This window comes from Ascidiella aspersa, chromosome 3 (assembly GCF_963924565.1).
Source record: "Ascidiella aspersa chromosome 3, kaAscAspe10.2, whole genome shotgun sequence".
Taxonomy (NCBI): domain Eukaryota; kingdom Metazoa; phylum Chordata; class Ascidiacea; order Phlebobranchia; family Ascidiidae; genus Ascidiella; species Ascidiella aspersa.
This window is the reverse complement of record NC_139449.1, coordinates 32,115,680-32,134,109: the sequence shown is the minus strand read 5'-3', so window position 1 is coordinate 32,134,109 and position 18,430 is coordinate 32,115,680. Positions and strand designations below refer to the sequence as shown.

General features: G+C 40.5%; 1 protein-coding gene across 1 annotated transcript in view; it reads left to right on the top strand.

The window, feature by feature from the left end:
- The window catches only part of LOC146162506 (ephrin-B1-like), a 39,550-nt gene that overhangs the window by 9,436 nt on the left and 11,684 nt on the right, over window positions 1-18,430 (top strand). The window contains exon 2 of the mRNA XM_083384359.1: window positions 16,019-16,179. Coding sequence (XP_083240485.1) covers window positions 16,019-16,179 — 161 coding nt within the window. The remainder of the gene's footprint in view (window positions 1-16,018; window positions 16,180-18,430) is intronic.

Genomic DNA, 18,430 nt, shown 5'->3' with positions numbered 1-18,430 from the left:
TGGAAAAACGCTTCTGTGGATTGTAGCGTTGATGAGATGTAACACTCTGATAAATACCAGCGATATATTTAGCCTCCAGTACGCCAGCAGTAGCCACGTCGGCGCCGTATATCTCCACGACTGTATCGCTTTAGACCGGATTTAGATTAACTTTATGTAGAAAAAGGCTTAATCTGCTCGTAAACAAGGAATAAAAAACAATGCTCACAACACCGTCTAAAGCGCTCTTGGGTACAATATTTTTACTGAAAACTCAGTTGCGGTTTTACGCCCCATGTCCGACACGGCTTAACACCCCTGGCAAGGCTGAGAGGTTTTTTCCAAGCGTAAACATTCGGCTCAACCCGAGACCAAAACGCTGTGCGACGCTCGTGTTTGTTACCGCATATCGTGCGGCAAAAATCCAAGTAAAGAAGCATATCTTGTGTTGCGGCTTACGGCGAAGCTGAATGATGCTTTCAAAGCGACCGTGTAAACTCAAAAACTGTACGAACGCTTGATTGAAAAAAGAATGTCTGGTACCTATTGAGGTTATAGCTTATACTAGTGTTTCTCTGCCTTTTATGGATAGCGGAACCCCTCACAAAATTAAATGGATTGCGGCACCCCTACAAGATTTTACTGTTGGCAATTCACTAGAATGTCACAATAAACGGAAATGGAACAACACACATCAGCTCTATACAACGTAGGAAGTATTAATTGGATTCATTCCATTATCTTACACAAAAAGTTGTACGAGTTAAACAAAAATCAGATTCCTAAAGATATTATCAAATATCTCTCGGCACCCTTAAGTTTTAGAAAGGGCACCAAAGGGTGCCGCGGCAACCCCGTTGAGAACCCCTGCCCTATACGGTAGCACTTTGGGTTTCCTCAAATGCCAAGTTTCATCCTCATACGACCCTGTTGCGAACCTGGGCGTCTACATGGCGGTTTGGGTTTGAGGGGAGAGATGAACTAACTGTGGCGGCGATAACCCTTTCGCTCACGCCCGATTTGCTTTCAAGATTTCCAATCACTTCTGTTAGCGCCCAACTCCTCTCTCACGTTGTTCAAGTTCGTTAGGAATCCCACCTATATCATCTTCACTTTAGCGTCTCTTTATTATACGCGCAGCCTGTACTGCGGTTTAACGCTCATATATATTCGCGCCCTTGTGGATTGGCACCTCGGCTCTTATTCCTAGAATGGTGTACGTGACTTAAATTGTTTTAGCCAGGAATTTGCTGCCATTTGATATACATTGTCTGGGTTTTTACCGAAGCCCCCCTTTTTCTCCTTTTTTTTTTATTTGAAATTCGTTTTTGAAGATGTACACTGGTCTGGATAATTTATACCCGTTTATTTAATGTATGAGCTCAAAAACAGCTATATTTTTTTCCCTAGTCGATTTTCCCCACTAATCTTTGAAAGCTCTTTCACCCGGTTTGATGCTAATAGTAGCTTAAAGTTGCTGTTAGCTCAGACCTTTTTCGCGTTTCCATTTTTGGTTTGGCTATCTTCGATTCTAACGGGGTCTTTTACATCTGCTTTGCCAACGAACGTAACAAAAGCGACAATACTGACTCGAATTTGATTGAATTTAGGATATGTCACTTTTGTGAGTGACGTGTTAGATCGCTATGCGCATTCCCTAATCGAATCGCCGTCATCCGACAAGCTTCCTACAGATCACGATGATTTCATTATAATCGTAGTCGTACGATTTCGAAATGACAATCCGGGCAGTTAAATGAGATTTGTCTGTGACCCTTGGGCGCCCATTTGCCACGGACGATTAAATCACAAAATTGTCGTTTTGTATTGTGAATTGTGCATTCCATACCTTAAAATAATAACACCCATTTAATCTAATATAAAAGATTCCTCTTGTCAATCGCAACGCGAAGCAGACGCGTTCACAAGGCCGAACAAAGTACCATTATGCCATGGATTATATCTTCACACCTTTTGAGCAGTTATAGTTTGGTTATTTCGGTACAGTGTCACCCCGTTGGCTTATCCACTAAGTAAACCATACGCTCCCTCCCGAGCACTCGCCCACGCAAAGCCATATATAGCGAACTTAAATCCTATTTTGTTCCACTCCAAGGAGATTGGACCGCGTTCCTCAGTTGGGCAGCAACTTGATGCATTGCAAAACTAAAATATGGTGCTTGTTACAGCCGCTTCTGTTCGTTGAGAAATTAGCCTAGACTAATTTACTTTAAATCCCACCGATAAAGTTATATATTTCTCTTGCCCCAAACCGGTAAGTCCGCTATCCCTTTGTGGTGTTAAGTAACAGACGAGTGATATACACATTCGAGCCTCCAAATTCGGGTTTACCGTTTCCCATAGCAACCGGTCCAGTCCACTTGAGGCGTGAAGTTTACGGAGTCACGGCTCTTGCGCATGCGCAAAGCGGAACCGCTGCTCCCGGTGAACCATGTCCCCCGACACTTTTTAAGTTAACCGACCCATGTTTTTCGATAAAGTTTGTCCGACATTCTGCGTGGCCATATACCACCCCGATTTATACACTGAAAATTAAACTTGGGCAACTAAAAGCTAATGAGGTGATATTTTTTGCCCTTATGCAGAGGATTTTTTTCCTATTCTTGTAATAATTTGACTTCCTAAACTTAAAATGTAAAAGTAATAATTTACCAGATGTAAATTACTAGAAGTTGCGTCGACCAGAATGTGTTTTTATTTACCACCTATTATACCTTATATCCTATACCAAAAACTGTAATGTCCGTTAATGTAGCAACAGGTTATAATACGTGGTGCTTTTGAGTTGGCGACTGGCTTAAGCCCTTTGATATACACAACCTTAAGCACAAGCTTTAAAGAGGTTGGAAGGTGGGTTTTACTTGCGGGCCTGTCACATCAATTTTAATGCATCTATTTTCCGTTTTTCCGATCGAACTACAGGACAGAACTCTACGTCATTTTAAAATAAGGTTCGCCGTTTGTCCCGACCGCACGGGGTGTACCATTATACATTGTGCCATTAACACTTGGTGTAGTTAATGTTTGGGCGAGGCTACATCTTAGTTTTGGTTTCTGGTATTAACAACAATATGTCAGCAGAAGTTGAAACTCCGTATCATGGTCGTAAACCTTTTTTGCGAAATTTGTCCATGTTTTGTCTTGTTGAGCAACAATTTTTGCCCTTGACCTCATTAAAGTCGTCTTGTATCCGCCATTATCAAGACTTTCATTGAATAGTGACATTGTTTTCGAGGCGTTTGCGTCATTCCACATCCACCACGAACTTACAAGCAGAACAGCGCTAGTTAACATATCATAATTTCCAATTCATCCAGCCGCCAACGGACTCTTTGAAAGGGAAAGGGGAACTGCTAGTTAGCGCTACGATTGGTCTAAATACCCTTTACATAGTTTATGTTCCTACCACTTTTCGAAACAAGTTCATAAGCAATTAGGGTGTTTAAATTGGGACCTTTAAAACACAAAACCCCACTAACCAGCTTTATATACGTGTAATCACCTCATATCCCACCTGTGCTTTTTTCCGAACACGCCCTGGTTCCAGTGACAGAGGAAGCGTGTCGTCTCTGGTCAAGTGTATGACAACGCCGCAGCGAGTCACTTCTGTCGATTAGTGGCCTGATTGGCATCGCGACTCCGCTAATTCATCCAGGGTGGTTCTGCGGCAAAAACGTCTACCGGTCATTTCGAACGCGCGCCCTAAAGATGCCGATCATTATTGGCGTAATTGGCGCCGCGAACGCACAACGCCAAGCCTAATACGGTTTTAGGACGACGTCTGGGCGCTTTCGGATAGGCGAAGTTGCTGCCTTGTGTCTTAAATGGCCTTTTTACAGGGGCGCTTTTAAAAAGGTCGGCTCCTTTTTGTTTGGACCTCTTGTAGTGCTATTTTAGCGCATAGGAACTTCTAAAATCAACCTGTGGTTGACCTTCTAAGCAAAATGAGAAGCCGTTTACTTTTTTGAAGTCTAATGAACCGCTAGTTGATATTCGAAACAGGCAAATAAACCGGATAAGGAAGAGCCAAAAAGTACATATATCACGAGCAATATGGAGCTTGTTGGTTCAAAAGCTGCCAGCGTAACTCCACCCTCAAAATGAGCGAAAATATCGTGTGTAAGTAACACGCACGAATCGATATTTCAACCGCGTGTCGTTCCACTAACCTGCGTCCGTTTAGTTGAAAACAAACGACAAGCAAACACTGGGTCGCTAGCTATAGCAGCCTCTATCCTATACTTCAGGGCTGCTTAATTGGAGGACCGCCGTTTGTATCTTTGCCTTGTAATAAATTGCTGAACGCAAATCCCAACGCAAGTCTAATTTGATGAAAGTTGATATACAGAAATAATGAAGTTTTCGCTTGTGGAATGACCAACACAACATTAGACCATTTTTAAAGACAAGTTGGTTTGCTTTGTTGTTAAATATTTTAATCCGCTGAACGGATTTGAGTAAAATATCGTATCTAGAATTGAAAGTTGCTCAGTAGCTCTACTATACATAATTTGTTAACAATCGGTATTTTCGCCGCATTTGGCGTTCGCTGGTGTATTAGTGTTCCTGTATAGGTAAGATATTTTTTTATGTCATCTCGGGGTATGTCATGACCCTAACTTTTTATTTCTGACGTCATATACGCGTCGATTAAGCGACGTTGTCCTATGAGTTAACTCAAGATGCTTTTAGCGACCCTTCAAAAAAATCAAAGCGATAGGAATTAAAACGGATGTGTGTGTTGAGCGCCGAATTTCGCGCTTGTCATTGTGATTCGGCCCGGTTTTCCATCAAAATGTTGACATTCCCCCTTGCCGCGATGATTTTACACGTTTTCGGCACTGCGTCCAAACGCGAAACGACAACAAGCAGTAAGCCGCAGACCGGGTCGTGACGTTCCAGTAGTCTCTTGTTGTTTTTCGTCGTCGCTTCTTCGGGATTTCGTGATGGTTTAGCAAAAACGACAACGTGCCGAAATTTCGGCCCCATTGGCCGGTTTTCAAAGGGCCACTTTGAAAAAGCGGACGGTTTAAATTTTTCACCCTGAGTTACAAACCCTGGATGAAAAAAGGCACTGAATCATACGGGGGTAAACTAGAAAAATCAAAAAAAAAAGGCTGAAATTGGAAATATTACGTTCAAATTCGAAACGTATTACGGTAAGCTTAGTGTAAATGCAAAAAGTTTAGCGCTGTTTAAACAGTTGTATTTGATTGACAAGTAAATATGATGATATAGAAGTACAACCATTACCGATTTAAACCAAAAAGAGGAAAAGAACTAAAATCGGAGCACAAAAAACGGCCGTTGGCTGTAATTCGTAACGAATTGGAGCGTGGTCTACAACCTTGTGTGGCCAATTGCAATATTTTCCTTACAAAATATCTCAATTTTTACGAACGATTATAAAAAAGGGTTCCTGGATCTTTTAAAACGGCCTTAAACTGGCCCTTTTTGGCTTCAATCGCAACACGCACTGCACCCTTGTTTTCGTTCCGGACTGCGACCGGCCCATTACCGGCGCAAATTGTTTTCGTTACCGCTGTTATGACGCCATCGCTTTGTTGTTACGTCAACAAACGGATGATTATTATGGTCGTTTGTCATCGTCGCTATTTCGGTCGCTATTCGACATTGGTTGGAACGTTTTGTTTTTATTATGGGAATTTAATTCCCAAAAGGAATTCTGTATGCGCGTCACTGTGGGTGAATGAATTAACGAAGATTCAGACTCGTGTTTTCTGTTGTCTTTTGTAAATCGGTAAACCAAATTACACGTCAGTCTCTTTATGGCAGAAAATAAGAAATCCGGTTTTTTCCGCGTATTTATACGGAATAATCCATGGAACGTGCACATGCGGCATGGAAATGCGGCAATTTTAATTGACAAACGTGCAAAACCTGTTATGCGAAATAAGACGTTTGTTTATTATTTAGAAGTAAAATTTGCATTCTACATTGGGCCAATTTGCATAATCGCATTTAAAAGCAGTTAATGTTTTGACCAATAAAAACTGGTTGTCAGATGATTTTAAGCGGATAAAAAGCTAAATGCCTTGGTAAAAGGAGAGATCCTGGCATCTTTAAAGTGGACAAGTCAGACGGCTTTTTAAATCCCGCATTAAGAAGTGTTCGTTCCTACAGACTTGAGGTCCGTTTTCGCAAATACAATCAGAGGCGACGCTGCCTTATGTGTTCTTATCGATCTTACTCCCTACTGTTACGTCACAATGGGTCCGTTGTTGTCGCTGAACTGTCAATGGGCCGAAAAAGCAACTTTTTGCAAAATAGTGTAGCAAAACGTTTCTTTCAATCGGACTGCGCAAACGTAAGAATTGTTGTTATAGGCGTATAGGGCGCAGGCGCATTCACAAAGAACGTTTCTTATGAGTTCGCTTTGTGTCCGGTATCGATCAGTGCTATCTCGACAAAGCAAAATTGTAGACCAACAACACGAAAACTGGAAAAAAAAAGTACAATTTGTTGTCGCAAAATTTAAATCCGCTTGGTTGTAACAAACTGAACGTACTAAAATGGCGACGTCAAAAAAACAAACAAACTTCTAATGTATTTGACACTTTTTCATTTCTAAGACCTTAAACTCCGTGTATTTTATTCTCTGAAAGTTGTGTATTTTCTTCGCGTATCAGTCGTCCTTTATTTTCGTTATTCCGTTATTCATTAACACCTTAGAGTGAATAAGTGAGACAGTTTTTGTTTGCCTGCATACAGTTGGCACTAGGGATGTCCAATAAATGGAATCGGAGCCGAGAGCCAATACCAATCGGTAGCATCGGTAGCATAGGTACTCGTGTGATACAAGGATTGTATCGGCGCCGATTCCATATTAAACTAATTGGGGATTTTTTGACATGATTTACGATTCAACGCAACTATTCTATTTTGAAAGATAAATTTATCAATATAATTAGTACTACATCTTAAAAGTGTGTTTTAAGCAGGAAAAATACCTTGAACATTCCCATTTCATGTATTTTTGTCGTTTGAGCATACTAAAGATGTCATTTGGTATCAAATCGGTTCACAATACGGTTTGTTCAAACTATCGGGTTTCTGTATCACAATGAAATGTGTAGCATCAGACATCCCTAATTTAAACGTTTTTAATCCCCAAAGTGCCGTGATAAGTTAACAACGTTAACTCGGGTCGAAACCCAACTCAACTTGTTGTGCTTTCCCTCATTTAAACAACCGCAGTGCGTCAAACGTCCGTAAGTCTGACGGACATCGACATCAACCGTGATACAGGGCGAGTTGTGTAATTGAAGGTCAATCAGGTCTTATCCGCCCAATTCCCCAGGATGGACAGGGCATCGTTACGGGAATAGCTCGAACTCAGGCCCGACTTTCGAGGTGTCCGAAATGCTTTTAGCGGGTCAAAGGTCAACAGCCGCGCAGGCCGTTTGGGGAAAGCCCCTTGTAATTGGCCTGGGTCGATATTGTTTCTTACGGCGAGGTGATGTTGAACGCTTTTAAGGAATACCGTTCAAAAAGAACCGCGTATATGTTAAAGATTGAAAGCGGCCTGTAAACTGTATGGAAGAACTTGCGTTTGAAATGTGGTAGACTACTCGGTGTCAATTGTGGCTGTAACGTCCTCCTATGCATTAACTGAGTTCTAAAATTTGTTATTTTAATTGGCAAAAAAACGGAGATCTAATGAGTATAGAACGCAATTAAATGCACATAAAACACTTCACCGCTTCGCATTATACTTGTAGTTTTTTCTTTTCTTCTAAACCACCTTCCTACATTGTCTAAAAATCAAGTGCCACTGTTAGCAAATTGGATTTTAATTATCACAAGCTTTTGCGCCGTAGTGTTTTTCAATCAGTGAGAGAAATCGTCGCAAACGACTATCAACTAAAATTAGCCGCACTATTTACTTATGTATTTCTTTAAAATTAAAAATAATTCTTCAAATTCAAAAACTAATTTGAGCAAGTGAAAAAAAACATGTTTGGAACGTCATAGCATCACATGATGGTTCTGCGTGATACCCGCCTTTTTCGTGAGCCGAAAACAACGAGTTTAGATGACCCCGCCCCCTCCCCTACACCTGTAGCGTTACGCGTTACGATATTGCGTTTTTTATGTGCCTGTACCCTTTTATTATGTGTCCCAGTACCTGGTCGAAATTACGTCGGCCCGATCTGTCGCTTTTATCGCTTAACTCGCCCAGCGTCCAACCCGCTAACTCGATTATATTCGCAAGCACGAGGTAATCCCGTTCGACGTCCAATAACCTCGCCGAAGCGGTGTGCGCCCTAATGTGATTAGGGAGGGTGGGGCGAGCGTGAACCCGTGACGTAGTTTCACCCCCTCACATAAAAAATGGAGTTCAATTCGAAACCGGAACTTTTTCAATTTGAGCGGGTTTTTTTGGGGGTGGGTCTAATGAAATTCCACTTGGCGCTGCGGTCGCGTGAGCTGTGTTTTGTAGATCTTTATGATGGCTGTCTACGGATCATTGGGTTGGTTTACGGTAATGAATGCTGATATGTTTACACTTTTAAAAAAATTGTAGTTTGGTTTTTATGTTTTAAATCATGTAAAACGAGGTGTTCTACATGTTGAAATGTGGTCCTATTTTAAATTGAAGTTGGCAGCTTTACGTTAATGTCCAGTCATCTTTGTTTTGCTCATCCCTAACCTATCGTTTCGGGGACACATTTTTGACACTGAAATTTGCTGTATTTTGTTGAGAAAAATAATGTAGATTAACAACAATACTTATAAAATGAGTTTAAAAACAAAGTATGGAGAACCGCTTACTCGCCAAGCTTGTCTTGTAAAGTCTTGTTAAAGTGTAAAATAACTCGCCATAAACACTGTGGTCAAAAATATATAGGTTCGCGTTTGTGCGTCCTATATTTTGGCCCCACCCCCCAAGCTGTTCCATCTGCGGCGTCCACAATAGAAGCGCGAGCCTTTTACGGCGTGGTTTAAAAATGATGCCGATCAATTATTCATGCGCCTTGCCCGGAAACGATGTCGGGCGCCCAAAGAGTTTGTCCGCTAACCTGGTTAGCGCTTTACGTCGAGCCCCAACAATACAACTATGCTAACCGTGTTTTTAACCGGCTTAAGACGACACGTTTACAAGTCGAATTTTTCAAGATAATTTTTTTAATTTAGGGTGTGTATTATAGGAGTCCATAATTTACTATTAGCGATTTTTTTTTGGTAATAATTTGCGAGAATAAAAGTTTGAAAACCACCACAAGTGTTGCATATATGTAAACATGCCGTTTTTTAAATGACTCTTGGGGACATTTAAGTCCAAGACCAATCGTTTCCAAAAATAATAAGTCCAGTCAAGTCCTAGTCAAGTGTTGCCCCCTTTTCCGTTTTGCAACACTTCTTAACGAAGTCCAACAGGTCGAAATGAGTCTTGTGCAACGACGATTTTCGTCTTACATTGGCCAATTACATTGGTTTACAAAGCATCGTATTGTTTTTAGTAAGTCGAAACGTTTGGCCTTTTGTTTTTCTTACAATGCTACGTCCATGACAACTTCTTTACGGCCCATTTAAAACAACCATAGCTAGTTATTTTTCCGTGGTAATCAATTTCACATCCCTCAAAATCCGCTTCCCAATCGAAACGGGCATCGTTCGTATTTTCTTGGATTAATCACGATTATGTAATCGAGATTAGTTCCCGTCGGAATAATTGCACAGAGAATTAACGTTTTGGCGTCGTTATTAATATCTGCGGACATGGCTATTATCCGAGGCATCATTTTTTAATCACAAATTGGCCAATGTTAAAGGCGTTTTATTATGTTTGTTAACTAAGGAGGGACCTCCGAGGGCTTAAGAACTGTTTGCCGCGGCACACGAGTGTGCCTTGAGAGATTGTCAAGTGTGCCGCGAAGTTTTTTTTGTAATTTCGGAAAAGAGAGTATTGTATTACCAATAGGCGCATGCAAGCATTTTAGACTTAAATACGCACTATTCATTACAAATTAATAGTTTTTAGACATTTACATATATATAGTTTGTCATGTGTTAAGGGCGATTGCAAAATCACTATATTGTTAATGTTCTGTTAAAAGTGTGCCGCGAAATATGTAAGATTTTTTTGGTGTGCCGTGAGTAAAAAAGTTTTGGGAACCACTGGCTTAAGTATACTGTTGGTTCCCTTTCCATTGTGGGGGTGCGAGGTAACAATTGCATTTAAGAATGTCCGAGACTCGACATTTTATTCCGATAGTGACAACCAAATTTTGTAGCAAAAGTATCGTGATCCGATCCGGTACCAAATGACGTCATTACTTTGCTCAAACAAGCAAAGCAGATGGAATTGAGACGGTCAGCGGTAATTCTTTCAAGTAATTAGGCCCAAATTAGTTTCAGCGTTAAGAAATTCAGTTACCCCCGGTTATCAACCTATTATTTTTTTAATTAATTTACCTTTCAATGTAGAAATCGTCTGCGTCAGATTGTAAATCATAGCTGAAGTTTCGATATCACTTTGAAATCGGATCGGCACCGATGGCACCCTAGTATCGATCGAGTACCAATAATACACCACTTGGCATTGGGTATCGCTTCTGATCCTATATTTTTTGTATAGCTTGGTTGCAGCTTTGACATGTGTTATAAAGGCCGGCAATAAAACATCCTAGTAGCAAAACGGAAACTTGCATACAATAAAAACTAGTAAAACAGAGTGGTGTTTACGCACTTCGGGACTGTCCACGCTAGACCGCTTCCCACTCCGAAAACCGCATTCTTTTAATTCCCCAGCAACGCGGGCGATAGGTAGCCTTGCGAAATACCTGGAGTGCTCTTTAGCGTGATGCGCGTTAAAACAACAGCAGCAGGCCTGATTACCGTGTAATTAGAGTGGTTTCATTCACTATTTTAATTAGTTTAGCACTGGAGTACCACACCACCTCTTAAAAAAACGCAGTTTTTGAAATCCTTAGCAACAGGCGCTGGATGAAGCGCGAAATCCCAAGTGTGCTCTTTAGAACCAAAAACACCTTCACCGAATTAACGTATAATTGGAGGTCAATTTTACTGTAGCAGTGGAGCACGCCCCACGCTGAGAATGGAAAGCCGATAACGCGTAAACAAAACAGCAGTAGCGGCAATAGAATAACGTTTATTAGAAATTAGAGGGTAGTGGTGTTCAATGCATTCCGACCATTTATTTTAGCAGTTGTCCGCGCAAAGCCAACCCACCCGCACGTCCAAAACTAAAGTTTTTGCAAAGCCCAGTCGATAGCAGCAGCTCGAGTGCGTGAAATACCTGGCGTTCTCTTCAGTGTGAAGCATTGTGTAGAACAGCAGCAACAGCAGCACTCTGACTTGATTTCAGTGGCGTACAAGCCGCGCCAACAACGAAACCGAGGTGTCTCGAGACGCGTGGCCGCTTTTTAGTGGCTCATGACAGCTTGAACGATGGGGCCCGATGTCGCAGTCCCCAGCCCCCCCAACCCCCCCCCCCTTGTTGTTTGTTTTAACCCGAGTCCCCGACCCCCGACCGCCGCTTAATCTTCTGTCAACAAGCTGATTGGCGGGCTCAGTTGGGTCGTGGAGCGCCAAAACTCGCCCCTAATCCATCGCGATGTGACCTGTGACGTCACTTTGGGGTCGTTCTTTATGCCCCCCTCACCCCCCGGCCCCTTAGTTTGGCGTTTCGGGATTAGGCCGCTTTCGGGAAATCAATCTTTTACAAGTGCCCAGGCCAAATCCTTGTTTTGACATTGGTTGTCCTTATATTTAACCTCTTTAAAATATATTTAAGCGTCGATTCTTTAACAATTTTAAGGCAAAAAATATTTTCAGTATTTTTTGAAATCGGCAGCGAATTTTAAGCGGTACTATATTTATCAAAAATCAAGATCAGTTTTCTAATTTTACTTATTGTTACGAGAACTTGATTTCGCGTATGACTTACGCTGTGGTCGTTTTTTTTGAGCGGTCATAATCTAGTACCCCAGTTTCCTACTACTTATAAATCTCCGATTTTCTTGTTCCCATTTTGCGATGAATATTTATGAGACCTCGCGAAGCGTCGAATTTTGACTTTAGAAAAAGCGCGGACCCTTAAACGGCCTAAAAAACAGCCGCGATGTTTCTTGTCAATAAAACATGCTGTTTATGAGCAAAGTGAGCTCTTCAGTTGCCGGCCGGACCACTGGCCAACACTCCGTATTACGAAAAAACGAGTCACTCGCATTTATTGAACAGACTCTTTGGTCAACTGGCCAACATTTGACGCCTTTCGAAAACGCTAAACTTAGTAGTAGCGCTCACAAGGCGTAACCACTCCCGAGTAAAGAAAACGAGCTTCACTCGCGTTTATTGTCGGTAAAAGAGGCTCTTTGCTCCGTTCAATTGCGGTTTTCGAGTGTTGATATTGCAGTCGATGATGTATTTCCATTTGGCCGCAATAGCCGACTGCTGTTCACAGCACACCAGCCCTCCCTCGTTCATATAGGCCAGCGCTCAAGTAGTGGCGAAATTCTGGCTGCGCAATGAGGCGTGACTGTAGCATCGTCACTCACAGATACCCCCCCCCCCTCATCCCCGTTTGGTGCAAACTCTAGGACCGTGAAACAACCCGCTGCGACGTTTAACTTTGCCTTGAGCCTTGACTGGGCCACCTTACTGCGCGTCTGTCGGCAGCGGATAAGTACTGCTGGCAGTAGGCCGGCGGTCTTTACTTTTAAGCCTTTTTTGACTTGTCCATTGTCGTTTCCCTAATGGCTCGTCTCCTATAGCTTGCGTTTTGAAGCTGTTGGGTTTGGAATGCGTTCTTAGCAGACCTCAGAAAAATGTTTGCATTCCGAACTGGGCGGAATTCGTAAACAGCCGTCTCATATCGTCACGGTATTTTCAGTGACGCAACGCATTTTAAAATCATTCCACATTGTGTAAGTTGGAAAATGTGTTGTAGGCAAACTCTGTCGAAATATAGGCCTGTCATCCAACTAATTTAGGCTTGCTACACGAGTAAATATAAATTCAGTTGCATTGCCCGAGACCAAAAAGCTTAACACTGTCGATATTGCAAACTTAAAATATTCAACCTTTTCATGACACTTCCTTTTCAAAGTGCATTCTCGATTAGATTATACCAATTGACTTCCTTTGCAGAAATAAATTGGCCTCTTTGTTTATAAAGCCTTCCAATACCACCTGGTTATATTTAGGTTGGAGTAGCATTAAGTATCCGCGAGCCACAAATAACTGGATTGCAACGTTTCGAATTTCGCAAATCCTTTCGATTCTGTTGTGCCATCAAGTGTCCCACCCGTGATTTGCGGAATTAAAATTGTAAATTACACCGACATTCATCCTAAGGTTTGGCACGTTAAGGCAGATTAAAGCACTGCAGCGCGCTTTCGATAGTACACACTTCTTTTTAAACGATGCCATTGCGATTGTCGCGTAAACAATGCTTACATTCGACATTCTGTTTACATTCGAAATCATGCAGCAGCTCGTGAGTTGTGCGAGATGGTGCGATTAAAAAAACGCGCTGATGGAGATGGATTGATTTTCAAACTTGCCACACCTTTTGCAGTGCAGGTAATTTACGCCGGGCCTTTTTGTAAATAAACTGCGAACGTGCTTGATACGGATCAATGATGGATTTTGGTGGAGCGTGGAGGCCCAATTTCATGTCCAAATGACAACTAAAAACCATGTGTCTTGTCTGAATGGGATCTGGACAAGTGCGCAAGATTGTTGTCAAACTGTTTATTGTTTTTGTCTCCTCTCTAAAATGCGTTTGACCAATATCGACATTTTTTGTTGTTGTAAGGTTATCCGCTGACCAACTAGTATATTTTGACTGAACATTTGAAATTTTAACATAATTGGTTTTCAATAAAATGATTCATTAAGATTACTTTTCTCAGTAAGATTTTAAGAAAACTTTATCTTATTGCCTTCTTACAACTTAAAACGGTAATAAACCAAGGGTTATAACAAAACTCTTTAAATCCCTAAATATCTTTGCTTTTCTTTGAATTGATTTGCTTATTCTTTGATTAGTCTTTTAATTAATTTAATATATAGCTTAATTTATGTTTTTAGAAAGCGGCGTAGTAATATCAATCTTCACTGTTTTGCTTTCAAAATATGTTTAAAGCTTGTCAAATGGCCAAATTTGAGGTGTTAGGAAACCTTTAAATTTCCTCGAAAGGTCTTTGAATGTCTTTTAATATGTTTCATAAAAATGTGTGGCAACCCTGTGATAGCGACATGATCCCAAAGTTATTATTAATTTCGTTTTCCCTTGCTTTGTGCGATTAAAGTTCGAAACCCCAGCAATTCCCTCTCGTTTAATGGGTTGTTAAGGGACCCTTCCTTCTTTCACCCCGCCGCCCCTTCATCGCAACGACACCGCGACCCCCTAATTGAAATTATCCCCTTTCAGAGAGCGAAAGTGACCCTCGAACCCCCGCCCCCTAAGGTTTTACGTTGTCGTTGTTTGCCGGTTACCCTTTCCGCTACACTTGCCGTCCAAGGATTAATTGCGCGCCACATCCTTTCAATGTTGTCCTTTCAGTCGCTGACGTATTTGCTGTTGGGAGAATGTTTTTTGCGTTAAGAGCAAAAATTATAAGTGTTTCTGTTACAATGTTGCGCAACAATATCTACATTTATTTCCCGTTTTTATTAATCGGCCTAAAGATAAAATTGGTTTCAAACAGTTTTTTCTACTACGATTTATTAATGACAGAAATGCATTATACGCCCAAGGCCCAAGGCCCAATTTTATTTTCGTCAAAATTTATTTTTTGATTTTCGATAATAGAATGTTTATTAACGAAATGAAAGTTGTGAACCACAAAAACTAAGGGCCTTTACCACAATATCTTGTGTTAAAAATTACAAATTTGTTTTTTTACATGATAATATCGCTAAATAAAAAAGAACAATCATATGTTATAAAATGTTATAGGTCGTCAACAGAATATGCATTCGTTTTAAAATGCCAATTTCAATTGTCACGTGTTATATATTACCATTATTTTACTCGGGTCATTTGAGGCCATTGCAAGTTCGATGTGGCGCTGTGGTGCGAATTGTCCCAACTGTAATTGACTGGTCGATATCAAACACGTGCCAACAACAAAACTAGCCAACAGGTGACAAATAAGCACGTAACCGTTGCTTATTTAAAACCAGTCGCTTTCACATAAGCAGATCTACGTCTGTAGGGTGTTATCGTCCAGTCAAACGAGTTTATTGCCATTGCTTGACTGACAATTACGCCCTGGGAGCTTTTGTAACTAATTTAAAGCCTATCTGTAGACGACAATAACTGTACTCTAAACTATTGTATGGTGTGGCTCGAATTGAAAAAACTAAATTAAACAACTTGGAAGTTACTTTTTCACGAACAAAATATTTAATGTTTGAGTCAAGCAACCACGATATTTCTTGATTATGAGTATTTGCAATCTAATTTGAAACTTTTAAACGTTTTATTTTACATTCAACAAAGAACAACACGTTTCAAACATCATTTAATGCCTTTTATTTCTTAATTTAGCAATGCTTCAAATAAAACTGTATTTGCTAAAATATACAGTACGATTTAAAATCTGTGGTTCAACTAGCAGGATTTGCAGTTGTGTTCATAAAAAAGTATGTCGCACATGTGCGAAGTATATCTATAGATAATTAAAAGATTGAAAATAGTTTTTGCAACTTCATTAGGCAACTTTCCCAAGTGAGGTCGGATGAAACACTTCGACAAAATGACCAATTACTTAACTATATGCTTTTTCAGCAATTTATCTTTTTACTGTATATTTATTTTACAAATGAGAAATTTCCGGAAGAGCATAGTATGCCATGCCTGACACTGACAGCAACAGCTTATTTAACATGTGCTGTGTCAATCTGACATTTAAGGATTCTTTACCTTTGTATGCGGACTCCTTATATGTCTCATTGCTATTTAGGCCTTCAACGTTTATCTTTATATAAACCCATCAACGTTTATCTTTATCTTTACCAGGCTCCTGGCTGAAACAGCACACGACCTCGTGTACAACGTACAGATCGGCGAGTTCATGGACATCCTCTGTCCCCAGAAGAGCCTCATGGGAGCCCAGGTGGCGCCGAAATTCAACATCTTTAACGTTACCAAGAAAGACTACCAGCGCTGCCATTACGGAGGTAAGTAGAAAAAATATTGAAAAGCTACAACTGGTTGTATGCTACTTTTGGAGCTTCAGGCTTCTTATCTAACGCGGGCGTTTTAAGCGACAGTTTTGCCCTATACCAATGCCTGGGTTCCTTAAGGCTAAGTAATGATGCCCTTTTTATCCCAATAATCTAATAAACTTGTCCGTTGAAAAACACCCCTTTTGTCACGTTTTATGTGTGAACCAGAGTGTTTGAACATCGGACAATAAGTGGGCCTAAAAAGAAAACTGGTGTCTTTGACAATTTCAATCTAGCTTTGGTAAAAAATTTTAGTTTCGACTGAAGGTTAAACGTTGGTTCGGATTCAAGTCTGTTATGTTTATCGTTTTACGGTGTTTAAGATGCATTTAATATAGCAAGTGAAAGTAATAGCTAGGGTAGGTCAGAAGATTTTTGTCAAAACCCTAACTGATTTTTCCACCAGCGATACGTTATCCTTAAAGGAACGGAGGCCTCGCTTGTTTGCATCGATATATCGCAGCTACGCTAAGAGAATTACCCCTTTCTCAAAATTAAAAAAATTGGCTTAAATCTATCCAGGCCACGTTTAACTTTCACTTACGACAAACAGGTGTGCGAAAACTTTCCCGCAGCAATTTTAGACTTTTATTTGTTTTGAGTAAGAGTCGAACGTGATGCGAATAACGTAGCCTTGTGGTCGCCATGTCTTCAGGGCTTTTATGTCGCATTTATCTACTTTCACTCAAAACCGTCGTCATTAAAGTTGCTGTAGAGAGTCACGTTGAATATACATTCGAGAAAAAGCACTTATCTTTGAAGCACTTTAGGTGGACCATTGCTTTACTACTTTCGTTGCAGGCCCTGAAGCCTGATAGGTTTAAAACTCGTATAGCTACGAGCGATAGAAAGAGTATCATGACTTTGCCTTGACTCTTGATTCACAATTGCCTCGCCGTTATGTGTTTAGTACTTGAGCTTTTAAATTGGCTGGCGAGTTCGCCTTTAAAACAATCCTAAGTTTTTAATAGGCAAAAAATAGCGACACAATTACGCGTAGTTTAATGGCAAACTTGATGTTAAAAAAATCGAAGGGCGACTAGCCGTGTTAACTTAAACTACCCGCATCCATAAGAAATCTCTAACCAACTGCTGAACGCTACATCATTAGTTTTACGACTTACGTGTTTTGCGTTCAAGCAAATCCCCGTCAATACAGGGTAATTGTTGCCGCACGTAGGCTGCAAAACGAATTGCCGCATCGTATATCTTGTCTGCAAGCTTCTTTCCGCTTTCCAGCCTCTCCTATGTAAACCCACTTGACTAATGTAGTTACAGTGTAGCGCCGCCCAATTTCCAGAAACCGATACGAAGGCCAATGATTAACCTTTCCTTGTAGCGCGAATACACCCGGAACACAACGCAGATAAACATGTCCGTCCGTAATTACCGGGCAACACTTTACTTGTCCAACAAGGCCACGAAAAAAGCGATTCTTAAAATAGCACAAGTGCAAGTTTAAACAAGCCAACAGTTTATCTTGCCAGTGTAAAAAATTGTGCATTTGGGCTAGAATTAAACAACCAGTTAGTTGGGGAGTTCGACAATACGATTAAAACCTTACACGACGATTTAGTTCGTCTCCAGAGTTACTCCAATACAGTTAGTGGTCAACAAATATATTAAGGAAGAGGCTATTCACCCGTACAGCATATTGTTTTGACGTTAAAAGCACCACAAAGGTTCTATTCTTAGGTGAAAACAGGGTACACGGCGTTTGGTCTCAACAGTAAATCAACGCCCTAAATCAGCCTTACAAAGTAGTTATATCTAGAAGATGAAACTCAATACGCAGAAGCGAAAGGGTGTGACCAAGTCTTGATGTTTTCATAAACGAAACCTCAAAACAATCTTTCAGAAATATATCTTACGCCTATTTTAATTTTAGGCCTATACGCAATCCTACAATTTTTAATTTTATTATATTTTTTATATATTTTTACTTTTTAACTATCAATATTGGCATTTTTACATGATTGTTTTTGTACAGAAACTGACGATGCCTTATAGGCGTAATATATATTTCTGAAAGATTTTAAGAAATGATTTTATGTTTTATCTGTTTTAATAAATAAACAGAAAAAAAGAATCTTTTTTTACATTTTATTGTCCGCGGGAAATCCTTACTTTTCTAAAGTGTTTCAGCTTAACTTATTTTGGAGTGTAAAACGAAATCCTAGCATTGTGAATGACAGTAAATTTG